At 37.6% G+C, this 19,745-nt stretch overlaps 2 protein-coding genes across 2 annotated transcripts in view; both read right to left on the minus strand.

Moving 5' to 3' along the window:
- On the minus strand, positions 1–762 carry LOC142347886 (5'(3')-deoxyribonucleotidase, cytosolic type-like). Its single transcript, XM_075399040.1, has one exon. It carries the CDS (start codon positions 634–636, stop codon positions 28–30), a length of 609 nt encoding a protein of 202 aa, XP_075255155.1. The 5' UTR covers positions 637–762; the 3' UTR covers positions 1–27.
- A 127-nt stretch (positions 763–889) lies between these two features.
- The window catches only part of LOC142347885 (protein apterous-like), a 38,260-nt gene continuing 19,404 nt past the window's right edge, over positions 890–19,745 (minus strand). Inside the window, exons 4-6 of the mRNA XM_075399039.1 lie at positions 18,795–19,693; positions 1,639–1,913; positions 890–1,512 (exon numbers count right to left, since the gene is read on the minus strand). Of these exons, the coding sequence (XP_075255154.1) occupies positions 1,189–1,512; positions 1,639–1,913; positions 18,795–19,693 (1,498 nt within the window). The 3' untranslated portion in view covers positions 890–1,188. The remainder of the gene's footprint in view (positions 1,513–1,638; positions 1,914–18,794; positions 19,694–19,745) is intronic.

The raw sequence follows: 19,745 nt of genomic DNA on the forward strand, positions 1-19,745 counted from the left end.
TCGGACAGCAGTTTTCAATTAAAAAAATTACAATTTATCATTAGAATTACTACTAAGAGCGACAATAAATTCAATAAGTTTATCAGTATCTTCCCAGCTGTGCATTCTAAAAGGTGTGTCAACCCATTCATTGTACGGCTGGTCAAAAACAACTCTGGTCCAACTAGGGTCTTTCACACCCTCAATTTCGGGTTTGTCATCAATCAAAATATCTCCGTGAACAAGCGTTTTATCACGCGTTAAAATCACCCGCGTTGTAAATTCGAATCCGAAATTTTCCTCAACCCATAGATACTTCTCCAAAACACAATTTGTGTATCGTTTCATAGGTGATGTGCAAATGAAAACATCAAAGTACTGGCACAATTTTTCTACTCCAGTTTTGGCACCTGGCATTATCGGAAGTCCACTGAAGTATCCAGGTTGCTTCGAAATGTCATGGAATTTCTTTTTTATATTTGGGTAAAGGGCAGCATACTGCAAATTGGCGTAGTAGCTTTTCCTTAATTCGCGAGGAATTGGAGTTACTTCAGGAATAGTTTGAGTAACGGCATTTCTATATCCAGCTTCGAAGTCCACGATAACTCCATCCATGTCAATTAAGACTACTTTCTTCGACTCGCTTTGCCCGTTCATAACCAATATGTAATCAAAGTTGAACTTAGCTCACGTTTAAAATAAAAACTTTGCTCAAATTTACTGATATTCTGATTCAGTGAATCATTCAATCTCAAAGCTTTATAGAACGCAAAGAAAATAAACGCTTAATACAATCATTCGTGTTCCGCTTGCTGTCAGACGACCAGTAGAAACGTGTTTACTACATCTAAATTTTGTACCTCTACGACTTTAGGTTAAGTATCTACTTCGTCAACTCTTACCAGTAAAATCCACAATTCAATTTAAATTGAGAACAGAATTGGAGTATATTGGAAACATTAGGAACATTTATATTATACACAATATTGGCAACATTAATATAAAACTAAGGATCAAAAATTGATAAATTATGATGACATAAATTATGATGTGCAGTTAAAAATACTTACAGAAAATTTTTAAACTTCAGTTGGACTCATCAAATTCTTAGTACCTGACTCACATCCGCTCAAAATTGCAAAGGAAAAGAAGATCTTAGCAAGTTCGCTGTTTGACTATGACCGATGGAAGTAATTCTGAAGTCTGAGTTTATTCACGTGGTATATCATCCTCCTCCTCGACGTTGTCCGCGCCATTTCCTCCGCCCAAACTCTCAGTGCTTGAATCTGGCGAATATGACATCAAACTCTCGTCATCGAAATCACCTGTATCCGAAAAAGACTCGTCCAGTTCACCAAAATTACTGTCGGTTCCACCCTCGCTTCCATTCATCGAACACAGATCTCGCCTACTTAACTCGTCGCCAAGGAGGTCGTCGTCTAAACTTTTTTCGGAAAGACTTGAGTTCATGTCTTGGTTTTGTTCACGCATCAGGTTTCGTCTGAATTTAGCGCGAGCATTTTGGAACCAAACCTGTAATACAGCAAACATTATGTTGATCAAAGACTATTCAGAAATGCACAAACCGGTAAGAAATTTCGGGTCTTTCCCATTACATCCGTACACCCAACTCATTGAAAGACTTATTTATTAACTCACTTGAAGAACTCGCTTCGTTAATCCAGTCTTCTGTGCCAATGATTTCAGGTCTTTGGCGTCCGGATTGTGATTGGCGTTAAAATACTGCTTCATGGCCTGCAATTGATGATGCTTGAAACTGGTTCGCATCCTTTTCGATCTTCCAGATGTATCTGTGGTAATAAGGTGACCATGACTGAAAGTTGTGATGTGGGAATGGTGCGGATGATGAATTCTATGATGAGCATCGATACCGAAGAGAGTCGAAGCAAGGCCTGCTTCTGCATCTAGCACTCCTGAAAAGAATTCTACCCTTTTCAATTCCTCTGCCTGTATTTCAGTTTTTACATTGAAAAGTCTTATAATGCGAAGAGCGGATCTTTTCATTTTGTGCCCCCCCCCCCCCCCCAGTACGTTATGCACCCCCAGCTACAGAGCACGGGCCATTAAATAGCAAATCATTATGTAAAATTATTGCAAGGGTATCTTGGGGGTGTAAATAATATGCACCCACTAAGCTGAGAGGAGCACAGACAGAAAAGATCCAAAAGAGCTTTTAACAGATTTTATCGCCACCTCAGTTTCGCCGTGTTTCTCCAAAAAAATAGATAAATTCCTAGGTATCAAAAAAATTACTGTGATATCTAGGATCTTCGTTTGTGCCAAGTGTCGCCAAGTGCAGACGTTCTTATCACAAAATCGTTTATTGACAAACTCCCACATTAGGAAAGAAAGCCCTTCCCCTAAAAGTGTCGTCAGTCAGCTCGGGGGCCGCACGTCAACTCCTATATACATTTATAAAGATTAAGTCAAATTAGTCAAAAATTAAAGCACCAAAAGCCAGAAACACGATCCGCCGAATTATGAACAAAATAGATATGAGTAATAGAAATAAGTATCAAATTTGTTGATATTAAAACAATATTTTAACTAAATTTGGGACATATAGGACAGCAGCCGCCCTTTTTCTACAATGGTTCCCATCGATCCTTCTACTGCATAGCAGAATCCAAATCGGACGCAGCCATGAACCATGTTGGTAACGGTAAGCAGTCCGTGGGAAGTGAGAAAGCTTCTCGCAAAAGGACGGAAGCTGGTCGATTCTGATTTTCCTATCTTTCTGTCAAGAGCTCTGAACCAAGAAGAAATTCAGGTCGAGAAATCAATGCTACTCAAAAGGCGTGCCCTAATAGCCAGTGGAGCTTCGAAATTAGAGATCCGTATGAAAAACCAGCAGCTATACTTTAAGGGTCAAAAAGTAAAAGACCTGGTTTTAACGAGCCAAGACGAAAATGCTTTGAAACTGCCGCGTAATCAAAAATGACTACAACATTCTCTTAGCTGCTTAGTTTTCAATACAAGAAGCCTCCTAAATTTAGATCGTCGAAGAAGGTTTGCTGTCGCTGCTGAAACCTCTGCATATGACATCATCGCTTTAACTGAAACTTGGTTGACAGCTGACATCAGCGATAGTGATCTTTTCATGCAAAATTATCAGCTTTACAGAAGCGAAAGAAATGCAAATCTGAAGAGCAGACATGGAGGTGTTATGATTGGCGTGCGGAACAACATTACTTTTTTCCCAATTGATGTTACGAATCTGCGTTTGCAGGTGCGCTCATAACCGTTAATGATGAAAAGGTACTTATTTTGTGCTTGTATAACCCTCCTAGTAACAGCAAATACCGAGTCACAATTGACGAATTCATCTCTTTCTTCTGCTTTCTAGACAACGATGAGTGTAGAGAGATAAAAGTCATAGTAGTAGGAGATTTTAATCTTCCTTCTGTCGATTGGCAAACACTAGAGTCTCCTTATAAAAGAAACAATTGGTCGATCTATTTGATTGCCAAAATTTTATTCCCGTTGTTTTCTTTCCCACTTGTGGTAAAAACACACTTGATCAAATTTTTAACGAGAAAACCGAATTGCACAAAATTTTGAGCCTGTGTAAATGCGATTACATTGGTCTGAAGGAAAATCTGAGACCTGACCCTTTTAATCCTACTTGTTATAGCAACTGCGATCGGATGCTCAGCGAGTGGTATCATTGGTTATTCGAGGCGATCACAAAATTCACACCAAGACGGAGTAAGCATAGATCTAACTTGCCCCCCCCCCTGGATCACGCCTGCGACATCACATCTAATGATAAATCTTCACACGCTTCAGAGAAAACAAAATTTATTAGCCAACAATGATTCGTTGAGACTCAAGAGAGAAACGTCGAGAAACAGTCTAGCAGAAGCTGTAGACCTAGACCAGAAAAATTACGAATCAAAGCTTTTCAACTCACGGAATTCTCAAGCCATGTACAAATAATTTAAAAGCTTACGAAAAGGACCATCAGTTCCGCCAGAGGTTAAATGGAACAAAGATGTAGAAAACTGTGATGCTGAGAAAGCCTCTCTTTTTAATAAATATTTCTGTTCAGTTTTCACCGTCTCATCGGTCTTCAAAAACAGTTTGATTGAAAAAAAATTTTGAACAACTTTACTGTGACGGAGGAAGCAATAGTCGAATTTCTTGGGTCATTAGACGTATCAAAATCATGTGGGCCTGATAACTTGCCAGCAGTTGTCCTCAGTAAATGCGCAAAAGTACATACGAAATCCATCTTTGAGTTACTCAGAAATTTTAGGCGCTTCGGAACCTATCCTAGTGCGTGGAAAATAGGAGCAGTTAGCCCAATTTTTAAGAAAAAAAGAATGAAAGCAGATGTGGTAAATTATCGTCCTGTAACATTATTATGCATTGTCTCAAAAGTTCAAGAAAAATTTTTGTATGGCTCAATAGTCAATTTTTCAAGGGACTCATAACTGATTCACACTACGGTTTTCGTGAAAGAAGATCAGTTATTCTTCAAATGATTACCTACTTAGATGAGATATACAAATTATGTTCTGAGAACAATCGAGAAATAGCTCATTTCTCTTTGACTTTTCCAAAACTTTCGACCAAACTGATCATGGAATACTCTTACGTAAGATCAATTGCATTGGAATAGGTGGCAAGCTGTTCAAGACTTTGAAGAGTTACTTGAGCGACAGACTGCAATGCGTGAAAATTGGAAATCTAAAATCCAAGCATTCGCCGGTCAACTCGGGTGTACCTCAGGGCTCAATACTTGGACCCCTACTTTTTCTTATTTTCATTAATGACTTAACTGAAACTGTTTTCAACTCCGAGGTTTTTCTTTTTGCTGACAATCTGAAAAAATCATATAATGAAAATCTTGGAAACGCACACTGAATCAAACAAGATCTAGATTCAATATTGCGTTGGAGTTACGAAAACATTATCAGCTTCAATTTATCGAAACGTCAGTACATAAATTTCAATATCAAGTCGAGATTAATTCCGGTATTGGGTCAATGGTCGCTGGAACAATCAAGATCTGTGGAAGACCTTGGAATCACTATGAACGACAGTCTCACTTGGAAGGAACATGTAGAATTGCGGACTCGTAAAGCCAATAAATTATTCCACCAAATTAAAAGAAACACATCAAATCTTCTGACGGTTACTGCAAAACTAAATCTTTATAAGGGTACGCTTATTCCAATCTCAATCTATGGATCTAACTGTTATATGCCTTCAAAATTTGACATGCGACTCCTTGAAAAATCTCAAAAAAGAGTTTCGAAATGGATCCCACCGAGCCTTAATTATTGCGAACGACTAAGATCCCTGAACTTATTACCTCTCAACTATTACATTGTGCTAACAGATCTTCTCTTGCTATCGAAATTGGTAAACAATTATTATGCGTTCAACATCAGCGAGCATATTTATATTGTGCAAAGACGGTCAAGTTTTTGGTTTGTGTTGCCTGAAATTGAAAAAGAAATTCAGCTGTCAAATTTTTTCTATCGAACCACATATAGAGCAAAAATCATTGATTCAATTGTTAATTTTTTCAATCAGTCGGACTCAAATATCGAATCTTAAACTCGATGTGGAAGTACTTCAATATTTATTTCAGTATCGAAAAAAGTGTTCCATAAAATTCATCTGTCTCTGCGAAAAATGTCGGTCCTCAAATGAAATAAGCTTAACAAACTTAAACTAGTACGATTCTATAAATTTTGCGCGAGCAGCCCTCACGTTTGTGGAAGCAATAATAATAATAATAATAATAATAATAATAATAATAATAATAATAATAATAATAATAATAATAATAATAATAATAATAATAATAATAATAATAATAATAATAATAATAATAATAATAATAATAATAATAATAATAATAGTAACAATAATAATATTAATAATAATATTAACAATAATAATAATAATAATAATAATAATAACAATAATAATAATAAAAATAATAATAATAATAATAATAATAATAATAATAATAAATAATAATAATAGTAATAATAATAATAATGATAATAATAGCGCCGACGCATGGAACGTGCTCCAAAGAAGCAGAATATGGAACTACGCGAAAATTATTTTCGTACTATTGGAAGTAATCAGGTCCGAATACAAAAATCTATTGTGGCTGCTCATAGCATCAAATCTGAGTATGGCTTTTGATGCGGAGAGAGGACCTCCTCGTGTACTGGAGGAGATTAACAAAATGTGACGTTCTCGACTTTGATTATCCTTCGATCGTATTTCAGCTTCTTGGCGGACTAACGATGTTTGTAGGAATCTGGTATCCTTCTCGGGTAACTTTCAACATATGGATTAAACACTTTCCAATCAAACAACGTTCTGTTCAAAGGTGATTCCATAAACTCGCTAACTTAGATATCTAGTCGAGCAACGTCCAAGATCAGTTAAGACAAATGTACGAATTTCCTCAACCCCAAAAAATATAGGAAAACAACAGATATGAAAGAAAGCAAAAACTCATTTTCAGGAAATGAAAACTGACCAAGCAGTGTACAAGAGCTAACAAACTACTTGCCCACAAATAACAACAAAATTAAAGCGCTTGTAAAAAATGCGCTTAAAGAAATGTACTCCAGGGACGACGTTTCTGAGTCTCAGAGGTCAGCTATGAAGAGTCTTCTGAGACTAACCGTAAGGAAAGTTCACGTTAAGTGTAATAAAATGTGGTTCACTCACTCGGACGGTTTACACATGGTTGCTTCACTGGCGTAATTTTTGGCAAAATTGTGTATGAATTCTTGGATCTTTTCCGTTTGCGCCCACCAGTGCGTTATGCTCCCCCAGTTACAGAGCACGTGTCATTACATAGTAAAAAATTATGTAAAAATATTGCACGTGCGTCGGGGGGGGGGTTGCAAATAATATACGACCACTAATATAGAGGGGGGCATTATAAATCTTTTGCGAATTTTTTTTTGTAAAACCAATTGAAGAAAGGGAGAACAAAACACATGACATGAAGGGGACGAGCGTTGATTGTAACCAGCGCGTTACATTCCGAGGGAAAGGAGTCGAATTTATTCATGTGAACACTGGTTTCATGCAAAATGCCAAGGTTCTACTGACACGGGGTAACATGTAGGAAATTGCAGGGATCTGTTCGTATTGCGCAGAAAAAAGTACAACGGAGGGTACAGGAATTCAAACTTTCCAAGACGTATGTGGATGACATACTGTGCGCTGTTAAGGGGAACCCTCTAGATTACCTAGACTATTCTTCACAAAAACTTACAATCAACTCCGGCGACACCCAACTCTGAAGAAAAGAATATAAACGGTTCTAGATCCGAGTATAAACGTAATCGATAAAAGACCAACTAGCTGTCATTGGTATCAGAAATTTACTGATACCAGCATAAACTTAAATATTCGTAGCTCTGCACCGTTACAACATTAGAAGAATAGGATTCAAGGTATTGTAAATAGAACATTTCTTTGATGTAGCCTGAGGAAAGATCAGGAGATCCGGACTGAAAATCAGTACCCATCTGCGTGGTCTTCAATAACTCTATTGTTGTGAGACGTTATTATGAGACTATGGATAAAATAGTCACAAAAATACATCGAAACTCTCAAAAATAAGAAACATCTCAAAAGAATTTTAATACTCAACAAAAAGAGCTTAAACCAACTTTTTTTGTTTATTACAGAACAGACTTCACTCAAAAGTTTGCCATTAGACTGAATACAAATATGTGATATACAAAATCATTTTCACAAAGAGAAGATTAAGAACTTGCTTGCGCACCTGAAATCATCTTTTGATAAAAATCAGAAATCGCATGTAGTATATAAAGTTACATGTAATGGATGCAATTCCATCTATTTTGGCCAAACCAGCTGACACTTTACTACTAGAATTTAGGAACATCAATAGAAAGATTCTGCTGTGGGACAACATTTTGTTGGTTGTTGTGGTACAGAGATGGAGATGAGTACCGGGGGCGATAATTGACATTGAAGTATTAGTTCAAATGCAAAAAAAGTTGACTATTCAAATTGGAAATTCATTCCAATACATGATAAATCAAAATTTTTGTCATCCCAAACAAGTAAAGAAAAATGGCAGAAAATAATAAAAATAAACACTCACTTAGAGGAAGAAAAAAATTAACGGGGTATTTCAAAGAATCCGGAATAAAGACTGAAGAAACTGTGGTGTACTAAATGTACATAAAATGTTGTAAAAGTGACTTTATCATTAAAAAATTGCAAAAACTTGTTGTGATTTTACTCATTTTGTCAAAATCAATAGAGAGAGTCAATGAAAAGTTTACATACTTTTTTAAATCTTTTTACTCAACTGTAAAAACAATTTTGAGCAAATCTGATGATGCAATGTTCGAAATCGTACGTTTTTTTAATCAGATTATTTTTTAATTGACAATGCCTTCTTTTCAGCACCTAGAGAAACGCCGCAATAAATGCTTTCATTACAAAATTCAGCAAGGCGTTCGATAAAGTACCTGATTTGAATTACTGTGAAAACCAGTCAGGGTTGATGTAGCGACTTGCCTACTCTAGCTCCTTTTCAACGATTTTAAAAACATTAAACAAAATGTTTGAATGTGTCGATCGAAGTTGCCCAATGGTCTCAAATGGGTGCAATTTTGTTATAAGTTTTCATCAGCGTTCTTCCAGACATTTTCGTCTTCGCTGAATCGTAATTTTTTGCTGAAAACAAAAAACGTACGGCTATCAAAAGAAAATTTTTGGAATTAACGACAATTTGCTATCCGTTTAGCGCTTGGTTTTTGTGACCCAAATGGAACTCGGTAGAGAACTGTTCATAAGTTATCTTCAAATGGTTTGGTAAAACGTTAAACGTCTATGACAAACCTTGACAAGCTCTTCTGCCACCAATAAACTTGATGGTGGTGTTTCTAATTGCAAACTGTTCACCTGCAAAAATTTGAAGACTGGGTACAATTTTGACAGCTTCGCAATCTTCACTGAAATGGTTGTCGAACAATATGGATTTAATTAGACTAATGTAGATGGCTAATTTAGAGCGTGCGCTTAGAATCTCTCCAAACGCGCAAGTTGATGGCAATTTCACTTGATCCAATCCATACCTAACGGCAATTCAATCTTGAAGCTCTCCCTTGGTTGGATGGAAATGATATCTTTTCCTTGCACGTGCGTTTAGCCAGCAGGAAACTCCACTTTTCATGGCTATCTCTACTGAAGGTGCCTCTTATATCTCGATGAGATCTTTCAACGCCACTTTTTTGCTCGGGAATTGTTACTGCTTTTCTTTTTTGACTTTCTGATAGATTTTTTAAGGACGATTTAAAAATTTACATCTACATTGTTATGATTCAGTAGGGGCTCACATATCCGAACGGATCTTTCATATTCTTTTCATCTGTCTTCCTTGATAGAAGAATGCCTTGTCCCCCTTCTTCAACTGGAAGAGAGATATAACGTTCCCAGGTTAGTTATTGTTAGAGGGATGGTTCAAATATGTAGGGATAGGACTTTTGTTGGTTGTAATTTCAGTTTAAAGCATCAGACCTTCAGAATCTGGCAAATTTCTTGCAATAAAGGTCATTTTATGTTGCAGTCCATTTGTTAATTATTTGTTCAGACTCCGAGGGACACCATGCTAAGTTTGGCGAGTCTGCTAAACAAGCTAGAATAGTTCTTTAACTTCTCTTTCATGAGATCATTGCACCTCCTATTGGAACCATTAGTAACACCTATAAACGATGACCAATAAAGATAACATCATCCATTCAGGCGAAAGGTCTGTTGGTCGTATGACAGAAATCACGCTTTCGTAATTAGATAGCATTTGATTACCTTGTAACGGAACGCACTGCCATATTCATTGAGCATTTCTAGTACGAATTTTTGTGATGCAATGCTACCAGCCACGTTAACTTCATCAGGTTAAAATCAAGGTTGTTTAACTGTTTTACTTGGCAAGATTGATGTTACTTCGTGATCGCTGCTACCAGTCAGACAGTGAGAGTAAGCAAAGTAAAGTCAACTTACCGGGACTCTTGATAAATAAAGATTATTTTTTTAACGCCACTCTAATTAATTGACCACTGATTTCCTGGATTCTCACGACAATTTTCACAAATGTACATAAAAAACCATGCTCAGGGGTTATGATAGCTCCAATATTTATTGAAGAATGTCCAATGACAGTCAATGAATTTATATTTAAATTTTATAGATTCGAAGATGTCCCTGATTTTCAGCAGCACAATTACGCTATTCGTCCTCCCGGGCCGAGGAATTTGGCCAAAATTATGTAAGATCAGCGGCAACTAGCGTTGACAAGTCGGAAAATTCACTGCAATTTTCTTAGTTAATTTTGCGTTGAATGCGTTGAATTTGAAGACAAAAATTCAACGCATTCAACGCAAAATTAGGTAAGAAAATTGAGGTGAATTTTTCGACTTGTCAACCCCAGTTGCCGCTGATCTTACATATTTAGCGTTGAATTTAGCGTAGATCTTACATATTTAACGTTGAATTTAGCGTAGATCTTACATAATTCGCGTTGAATTTAGCGTAGATCTTACATATTTTTGCGTTGAATATAGTGTTGATCTTACAAAAAATCAAAGCGTCCACTTGAACTATTAACCCCCAGTTTTGTATGTGACTCGAACTGCTGACATCCTGTTTGCTTGTCGCCTCTTCTACCATTGTGCCACAGTACCTTGGTTTCCTTAAGAGCCGCAATTCTTATAAAGAGTAGATCTTACTTATTTTGCGTTGAATTTAGCGTAGACCTTACATATTTTGCGTTGATTTTGCGTAGTATTTAACTTAGCATATTCAACGCATTTACAAAATGAGGCGTACTGGGAAAAATTTATTTTTTTTTGAAAGTTTTGAAAAAAATTTGAATTCCTAAAATGGTCTGAAATGGTTTTTGCACTATAAAAGAGCACTAAAAAGTGGTTTTTTGCTGACTTCAGTTTTTTCACCTGTGCAGTATACGGGGGCGAAACTGTAAAAAAATTAATTTTTCGAAAAAAAAACTTGAAAAATTTGAAATCGTAAAACGGTCTGAAATGGATTTTGGACTACAAAAGTGCACTAAAAGGAGTAAGACCTACGCCAAAATTCAACGCAAAATTAAGTAAGATTAGCGTTGAATGAGTTGAATTTACGTAAGATCAACGCTAAATTCAACGCTAAATATGTAAGATCTACGCTAAAATTCAACGCAAAATTATGTAAGATTAGCGTTGAATGCGTTGAATTTATGTAAGATCAACGCTGAAATAAAACGCTAAATATGTAAGATCTACGCCAAAATTCACCGCAAAATTATGTAAGATTAGCGTTGAATGCGTTGAATTTATGTAAGATCAACGCTAAAATTCAACGCTAAATATGTAAGATCTACGCCAAAATTCAACGCAAAATTATGTAAGATTAGCGTTGAATGCGTTGAATTTATGTAAGATCAACGCTGCAACTCAACGCTAAATATATAAGATCTACGCCAAAGTTCAACGCAAAAGTATGTAAGATTAGCGTTGAATGCGTTGAATTTATGTAAGATCAACGCTAAATTCAACGCTATATATGTAAGATCTACGCTAAAATTCATCGCTAAATTTGTAAGATCTACGCCAAAATTCAACGCAAAATTATGTAAGATTAGCGTTGAATGCGTTGATTTTATGTAAGATCTACGCTCAGGTGTAGATCTTACATAAATTCAACACATTCAACGCCAATCTTACATAATTTTGCGTTTTTTTTAGCGTTGACACCTCGGCCCGGGCTGTATCAAAAATGTTGCACTTCATAATTGATAATTGCTGGCCCACAACAGCGGGCCAGCAATTATCAATTCAGCAGTGGCAGCACACAACCTGTTCAATTTCTCTTGTCAAAAATTTCATTAATTTGGAAGTGTGTCTTTCACAACTTCCAAGATTCCGAAGCATAGAAGTGTTGGACAGAATACTGCGCATTCATTGATAATCGTACATAATTTTGCGTTGAATTAAGCATAGATCTCACATAAGTTTAGTTGAACTTAGCGTAGATCTCACATAATATTTCGTTAGATTTAGCCTAGACTTTATATAAACTAAACGCATTCACCGCCAATTTTAAATAATTTTGCGTTGAATTTAGCATAGATCTTACGTAATTTCGCTTTGAAATTAGCATAGAAATTACATGAGTTCTAGGCATTCACGTTCCATCGCCGATCTCAAATAATTCTGCGTTTTTAAGCGTAGATCTTGCATAATATTGCGTTGAATTGAGCGTAGATTTTACTTATTTTAGTGTTTGTTTGCCTGTTGATTTTAATATTGTAATGTGTTTTAATAATGTTATAATGTTGTAATTTTGTAATACGTTAGCGGTCAAGTTAGGAGGGATGTGGGGGGGGCGAGTCGAGGTTTTTGGGTAAATTTTTGTAAGAAATGCGGTGATTGCGGTGAATGCGGTGAAAATAAATATTTCACCGCATTTCTTACAAAAATGCACCGCAAAATTCTCCGCATTCCTTACAAAAATTCACCGCATCGACTTTTGTGACAAAAAAATGTAAGAAATGCGGTTAAAGCGGTGATTGCGGTGAAAAAAAATAATTCACCACATTTCACCCCATTTCTTACAAAAATACACCGCGAAATTCTTCACCGCAAAAATATGTAAGAAATATGCGGTGAAAATTAGTTTTTTTCACCGCATTTCACCGCATTTCTTACGAAAATTTACCGTCAAACCTCGATCCGGGGGGGGGGGTTCTCAAAAAATGCTTGCGTGCCAGAGAAACTGGAAAAAATTGAAATCAATTTTTTTCTATGGGGTTACGTGGGGGTGGGGGGGGGGGGGGGGGTAAAGTGGTGGGGGTAGGTACGTGATGGAGCGAGGTACGCGGATGGGGGTACGTGGTGGAAGAAGGAACGTGTTGAGGGGGTTGTTGGATGATGGAATGAGGTAGGTAGGCACAATTTATTGCGGTTTTTTTTAGAAAAATCAAAAATTGGTTGCGCACATGAGAAACTGGAAAAAACTGAAAGCATAGAAAAGTATACCACAGTTCCAACAACAGTACAAAAAGATCTACACTAATTTCAACGCAAAAATTATGTAAGATCTACGCCAAAATTCAATGCAAATTTATGTAAGATCTAAACTTACAAATGCAAAATTTTTATAAGTTACCGTGCAATTTATAAAGATTGCAGTTCTAAAGCAAACTCTAGTTCGTTGGCACAGTGTTAAAAGAGGCGACAAGTAAGAAGGAGGTCAGTTGTTGGAGGCCAATACACCGAAGTCTACGCGTTGATTTTATGTAAGATCAGTGCTAACTTTATTGCAAAACTCTGAACAATCTACGCTAATTTCAATGCAAAACTATGTAGTATAAGCGGTAGATAGTGTTGACAAGTCGGAAAATTCACCGTAATTTTCCTACATAATTGTGGGTTGAATGTCGTCAATATTATGCAAGAAATTGCGGCGAATTTTCCGTCTTGTCAACGCGAGTTGCCGCTTTTCTTACATAACTTTGGCAAATTTCCTCGGACCAAGTTCTGACCAAAACAACGTCCTTTACACAACTTTTGATCACTAGATCATTTTCGGCTATGTTAAGGATTTTTCTTTAAACCGTTGACACTCTGTTATGAAGCAGTTAACAAAATTACTTATGGTGCTCTAGTAAGTTACAGTTACTTATCATCTCAGAGATGGGCGCAAGCACTATTGTAGGGCATCAGTGGTGTGATATTTGTATCGAGCGCGTTTCATGATACGTAAAATCGCATCAGAGAAAATGATATGCAATTATTCTTATATAGCTCAGCTATTTAATATATATATATATATATATATATATATATATATATATATATATATTATTAATAAAAATTTTAATATTTTATCATAAGCGTCATTATCATTTAATAGACTCTATTTGCTAATTCGGTTCAAAATACTACACGGGAAAACGAAGAAATAAAAAGTGCAGGGCACCTACTCAAAAAGGAAAGATAAAAACTGAGATTTTTAACTTAATGACTTCAATGAACGTTAAACTGACTGGAATTCGTTTTGGTGATGAGCAAACATTTTGAATGTTTTTCCATTAACAACCATTTTGATCAATTATCAAATGCAACCAAAGATAATAGCAGATGTATTCTTATCTATTTTGGATCTCTACAATTATAATGCAAAAATATTTTGATTTCGTTTGAGCAGTCAAAAGCTTCTATCAGTTGCTATTCTGAAAAATTCAGCAAATGTAAACAAAAAAGTGCAATTATCATATGTGGTGTCCAGTAATGGTGCTCATGCTAGCAGTAACAGCTACTTCTTTGTAGAAAAATTTCTAGTCTTCAGAATATATAGTCCAATGGTTTGAATGATCTTCCGAAATGAATCGCTTTTTTACCATGAAGAAAGCTTAAAAGCGGGCGGCTATAACCCAGCTTTAGGTGCGCGACCCTAGACTGCTCTAATCAGACCATTTGAGTCGCACACCGGTGGCTTGGTGCAACCCAAAATACATGGTCTGGGAAACGCTTGAGTTGCACCATGGTCTGAACAATGGTCGCACTACGGTCTGATCAGAGGGGAAAATCGCACTATAGTCTGAAAATAGGTCACACAAAAGTCCGGAAAATGGTCGCACTAAGGTCTGATCAGAGACCAAAGTCTCGGACATAAGTTGCCCCAAAATCTGACCACAGAGCATTAACTGACCATATTTTAAATGCAGTTTTTTTTTCACTGTTTTTGAATACACAAAAGAAAAGTTGTATGCACTTGAATATGACTATCTGTTTATATTTCTATCAATTAGTTTTTTCCTAAAATTAACAACACATATTAAGTAATTATATTTAAAGTTGAGTAGTGGATAGGTTTGAATTGAATGCTTTAAACAAATAACAACGGATTATAACATGTATTCAGGAAGAGTCTGATCAAAGGGAGCGTTGATCGCGCTAAAGTCGTACACAATTTTGGGTTGCAACATAGTCGCGTGAAATATTTGGGCCACACGATGGTCTGATCAGAGGTCTTCTGGATCGCACTATGGTCGCCCAATTTCTTGGGTCGCACTACGGTCTGATCAGAGGGCTTTTTGCCGCACGATGATCTGATAAGAGGGCAAAATCTGGAAAATAGTCTGATCAGAGCGGTCTAGGGTCGCGCACCTAAGCCTCGAAATCTTTAGTCTGTGGTGCTTGACTCATTGAAAGTCTCAATTTGTTTAGTGATGAGATTGTTGAAAGTCTCAACTTGTTTTTAAGAGCGCTGTGGTGAGATTGTTATGTTAGGAGAAGAGAAGAAGTTATTTCCGGAGTTGCCTTAACTTGAAATTGCTCTCTAGTTTGAAAGATAGAACTGAAAGATAGATCTCACAATGGTACAATCTCAAAATGTTACATACAGTAGTTCTGGTAACGAGTTTATTGGATGCTAGCGAAAATTTTTTGATTGATTGTGTTTGATTGAGGATGCTTTATATGCATTTGGATGAAGTCTCAAGGTCAACCCTGGCGTCATTGTTAAAGTAGCAATCGAAAGATTCGTTTATTCTATTGATCAGGTTTTGGTTTTGAATTGACAAAGAATTGTGAGAACGTGAAGGTAATGTTACCTGCAATTTTAATTGACATTAAAACGTATTGTTGTCCTCCAGTAATTTTTAAATTCAATTTGAAAATTTTCTGCCTAGAATAAATGTCCCAAAGCACAATCAGAAAAAAATTAATAAAAATGTTTTAATAACAAAATGTTTATAAGAACAGTTGTTTGAGCTGAGCTGGCGTAAGTCAAAAAAATTTCATCAGCGTAAGGAAACTGAGAGGGGAAATCTCATTTAAAATTGGTGGTCATTTTGTCGTTTTTTGATGTCTTAGCAACCATTTACGCCATAGCAGTAGTTATAGTTTAAGTTACAGGTAGTAATACAATCGCATGATAAGAGGAAAAAATGAGATCAAACTAGCAGTACATTAGGCACTCAACAACAACAACCGAAGACGACGCTTTTTTCCAGTAACTCAGGAAAACTATTCCAAAAAAAGAGAGATTTGAGTAGTAAATAGTGTGTTACTGTTTCTTGTACGCTAAGAGCTCCAATTTATATGTTATAAACCTCAGTTTCTTGTGTTTCATCTTTGAGTACATTGAGCAACGCCCATTTTAGTATTAATTTCAAATATTCTTGCAATAACAGGTCCTAGGCATATATCTTTGTCTTCGATTTGTTTTCGGATCAGATTGAATTGATATACATAAAGAGACTGTGTCATCTCTGGAAAACCAAGTCCAATTTGATCTTGAAAAATATACGCATAGCAAATAGTTACAAACTCAAATTGTAATGTAACGGTAAGAGCATCAAGGATATACAATTACAAACGCGGATTGCGAAAACATAATATCGGGCAATTTTCGGAACTGCTAAAACGAAGTGGGCGATGTTAAATTTTCCTCGTCTCAAAAGGTTGGGAGAGCAGCGGTTGCAACAATTTAAAACTAAAATTCTGTAACATGTTTGGTTCATATTTTCTTAGCTTGGGTTTTGGAAAAAAATCATATAGAACCATCTTGAAAACGTTTTTCATGTCTGGTTTAAAAAATTGACATTCAGAGTAATTTCTCTGCGTGCAATTAGTTGGAACAAAAACGTGGAAAACGGTTGAAAACGAGTAAGATGAATGCTGAAATTATTGAAAATTATGCAAGAAATGCGTTGACACCCAGCGGTTGATAAAAAAAAAGATATACATTTATCAGAGGGGAAAACCTTACATAATTATCCGAATAATGTGTTACCAAACGTTGATGTAAGATTTATCCACTGACAAATATTGTCACCGGGTATCAGCGCATTTCCCCGGGTTGAATTTTTCCGCCCAAAAGGATGTAAGAGTGGGGTTGCAATGGGAGGATTTTTTTAGGACAATGCAGCTCAAAACTCTTACGTCTTTTTGGGCTGCATTGGGCTTCCAAGGGGGGTAAAATTGTGTAAGAGTGAGTGGGTAAAATAAAAAGTAACCCCCCACTCTTACATCTTTTTGGTCTGTCAAGGGGGGTAAAACGATGTAAGAGTTGGGGGGTAATTGAGAAATTACCACCAAACTCTTACATCGTTTTACCCCCCTTGACAGACCAAAAAAAGATGTAAGAGGGGGGGGGGGTTATTTTGTCTTTTACCCCCTCACTCTTACACCGTTTTACCCCCCTTGGAAGCCCAATGCAGCCCAAAAAGACGTAAGAGTTTTGAGCTGCAATTTCTTAAAAAATCCTCCCAATGCAGCCCCACTCTTACGTCATTTTACCCCCCTTGGCAGCCCAACTCTTACATCATTTTACCCCCTCAATCATACATTGTTTTAGCGCCCTTACCTGAAGACTGCCAGTCTTGAACCAACAACCTCTGTACCCTCAGCTGCGCCGCCTTAACCTTCAGATCATCAATGAATGTCCAACTCTTGACTGTCTATATATATGAATAATAATTGTTGGAATAGCTCCCTCTCAACAAATTGCCCCCTCACTCTTAAATCATTTTACCCCCTCAATACAAATTACCTCCTCACTTTTACACCATTTTACCCCCCTTGGCAGCCCAACTCTTACATCATTTTACCACCTCTGGACAAATTACCCCCTCACTCTTACGCCATTTTAGCCCCTTGGCAGCCCAACTCTTACATCATTTTAACCCCTCTGGACAAATTACCCCCTCACTCTTACACCATTTTACCCTCCTTGGCAGCGCAATTCATACCTCATTTTACCCCATCTGGACAAATTACCCCCTCACTCTTACACCATTTTACCCCCCTTGGCAGCCCAACTCTCACCTCCTTTTACCCCCTCTGGACAAATTGCTCCCTCACTCTTACACCATTTTACCCCCCTTGGCAGCCCAACTCTTACATCATTTTACCCCCTCTGGACAAATTACCTCCTCACTCTTACACCATTTTACCCCCCCCCCCCCCCTTGGCAGCCCAACTCTTACCTCAAATTACCCCCTCTGGATAAATTACCCCCTCACTCTTACACCTTTTTACCCCCCTTGGCAGCCCACATCTTACATCATTTTACCCCCTCTGGACAAATAACCCCCTCACTCTTACACCATTTTACTCCTCTTGGCAGCCCAACTCTCAGTTCATTTTACCCCCTATGGACAAATTACCCCCTCACTCTTACAATATTTTACCCCCCTTGGCAGCCCAACTCTTACCTTAATTTACCCCCTCTGGACAAATTACCCCCTCACTCTTACACCATTTTACCCATTGCAGCCCACTCTTACATGGCAATTTCAGTCAGGGGGTAAATCCTGAAAAGTCATCCCATTGCAGCCCATTGCAGCCCACTCTTACATGGCAATTTCAGTCAGGGGGTAGTTCCTCAAAAGTCCTCCCATTGCAGCCCACTCTTTCGTGGCAATTTCAACCAGGGGGGGGCGTAATTCCTGAAAAGTCCTCCCATTGCTGTCCATTGCAGCCCATTCTTACATCATTTTACCCCCTCTGAACAAATTACCCCCATACTCTTACATCAATTTACCCCCCATAGACAAATTACCCCCCCCCCCCACTCTTACAACAAAATGGGAGGATTTTAGGGAGGACATTCGACTCGGGTCTTATATAATTTTAGTTTTAAAATTACACTATTTACATTATTTGTTTAAATGGGTCCCATAAAAAACCGTTTGCGCCTATGATAATTGTGCGACATCAGCTCCTAAAAAGATAACTATATATAAAAATGTAAGCTACCGTGAGCTGTATATGCGGCCATTAACTGATCCTCAATGTGCTTCTTCTTCCGTGGTCTCCCTTTGGAACTGGGTGCTGATCCAGAAGGGGGCATCATCTTGAGAAAATCGAACCCCGGATGAGGGTGAAAATGGCCGGGAGGAGGAGGGGGAGGCAGGGCCACGGCAGCGGGTGTTGCCAAAACGTTCGGTGGGGGTGGATGGGGAGGCTGACTGTGAGGGGAGTAGACAGCAGGATGAACGACATTGCTTGGGTAATTAGTAGTCATAGTAACACCCCCACTTGTAGGATACGGAGTTGCAGGTTGGAACATTGCACCCTGGGTGGAGATTGCTGGGTTCGTTTCAGGGAGTGCATTTATCATAACTGGCGGACTCTGGTTGATCATAGGAGCTGCAGAACTTAATGGAGGATCGTTCGTAGTACTGTTGTTGATTATTTGATCAGGTGTGATTAGATTACTCACATCAGGTGGAACTGGGGTGTTCTGCTGGACAAAAGTGTGCCCGATATCATTGTTTTCATGTAGACTCCGGCGTTCATTGGTAGGTTCGGTTTTGGCAAGAGCCTTGTGATGATTATGTGCAGATGATTCCAAATCATTTTCGGGGTGATTCAAATCTAACTTTGTCAACTGCTGTACCGCATCCTGATTTTCCGCACTCTGATTATGTTGCATTTGAGTCTGCTTCGACGAGTTGAGGTGAGTCATGTGCAGCGTACAGTATATTTTGTCCTCGTGAAATGCAATTTGATCACCGGGCTTGAACAGTTTTTCACACATGGCGCAAACGAAGCACTCGATATGGTATGCATTGTGTTTGGCACGCATTACCATTTCGGTCGGCAGAATAGCTGACTGGCAATTTGCACACCTGTTTTTCGAGCCAGCAAACTCCCTGGAAATGAGAACTGAGTTAACAACTTCATCCAATTTTAAATTCAGATTTA

This window comes from Convolutriloba macropyga, chromosome 10 (genome assembly GCF_964194025.1).
Source record: "Convolutriloba macropyga chromosome 10, txConMacr16.3, whole genome shotgun sequence".
Lineage (NCBI taxonomy): Eukaryota > Metazoa > Xenacoelomorpha > Acoela > Convolutidae > Convolutriloba > Convolutriloba macropyga.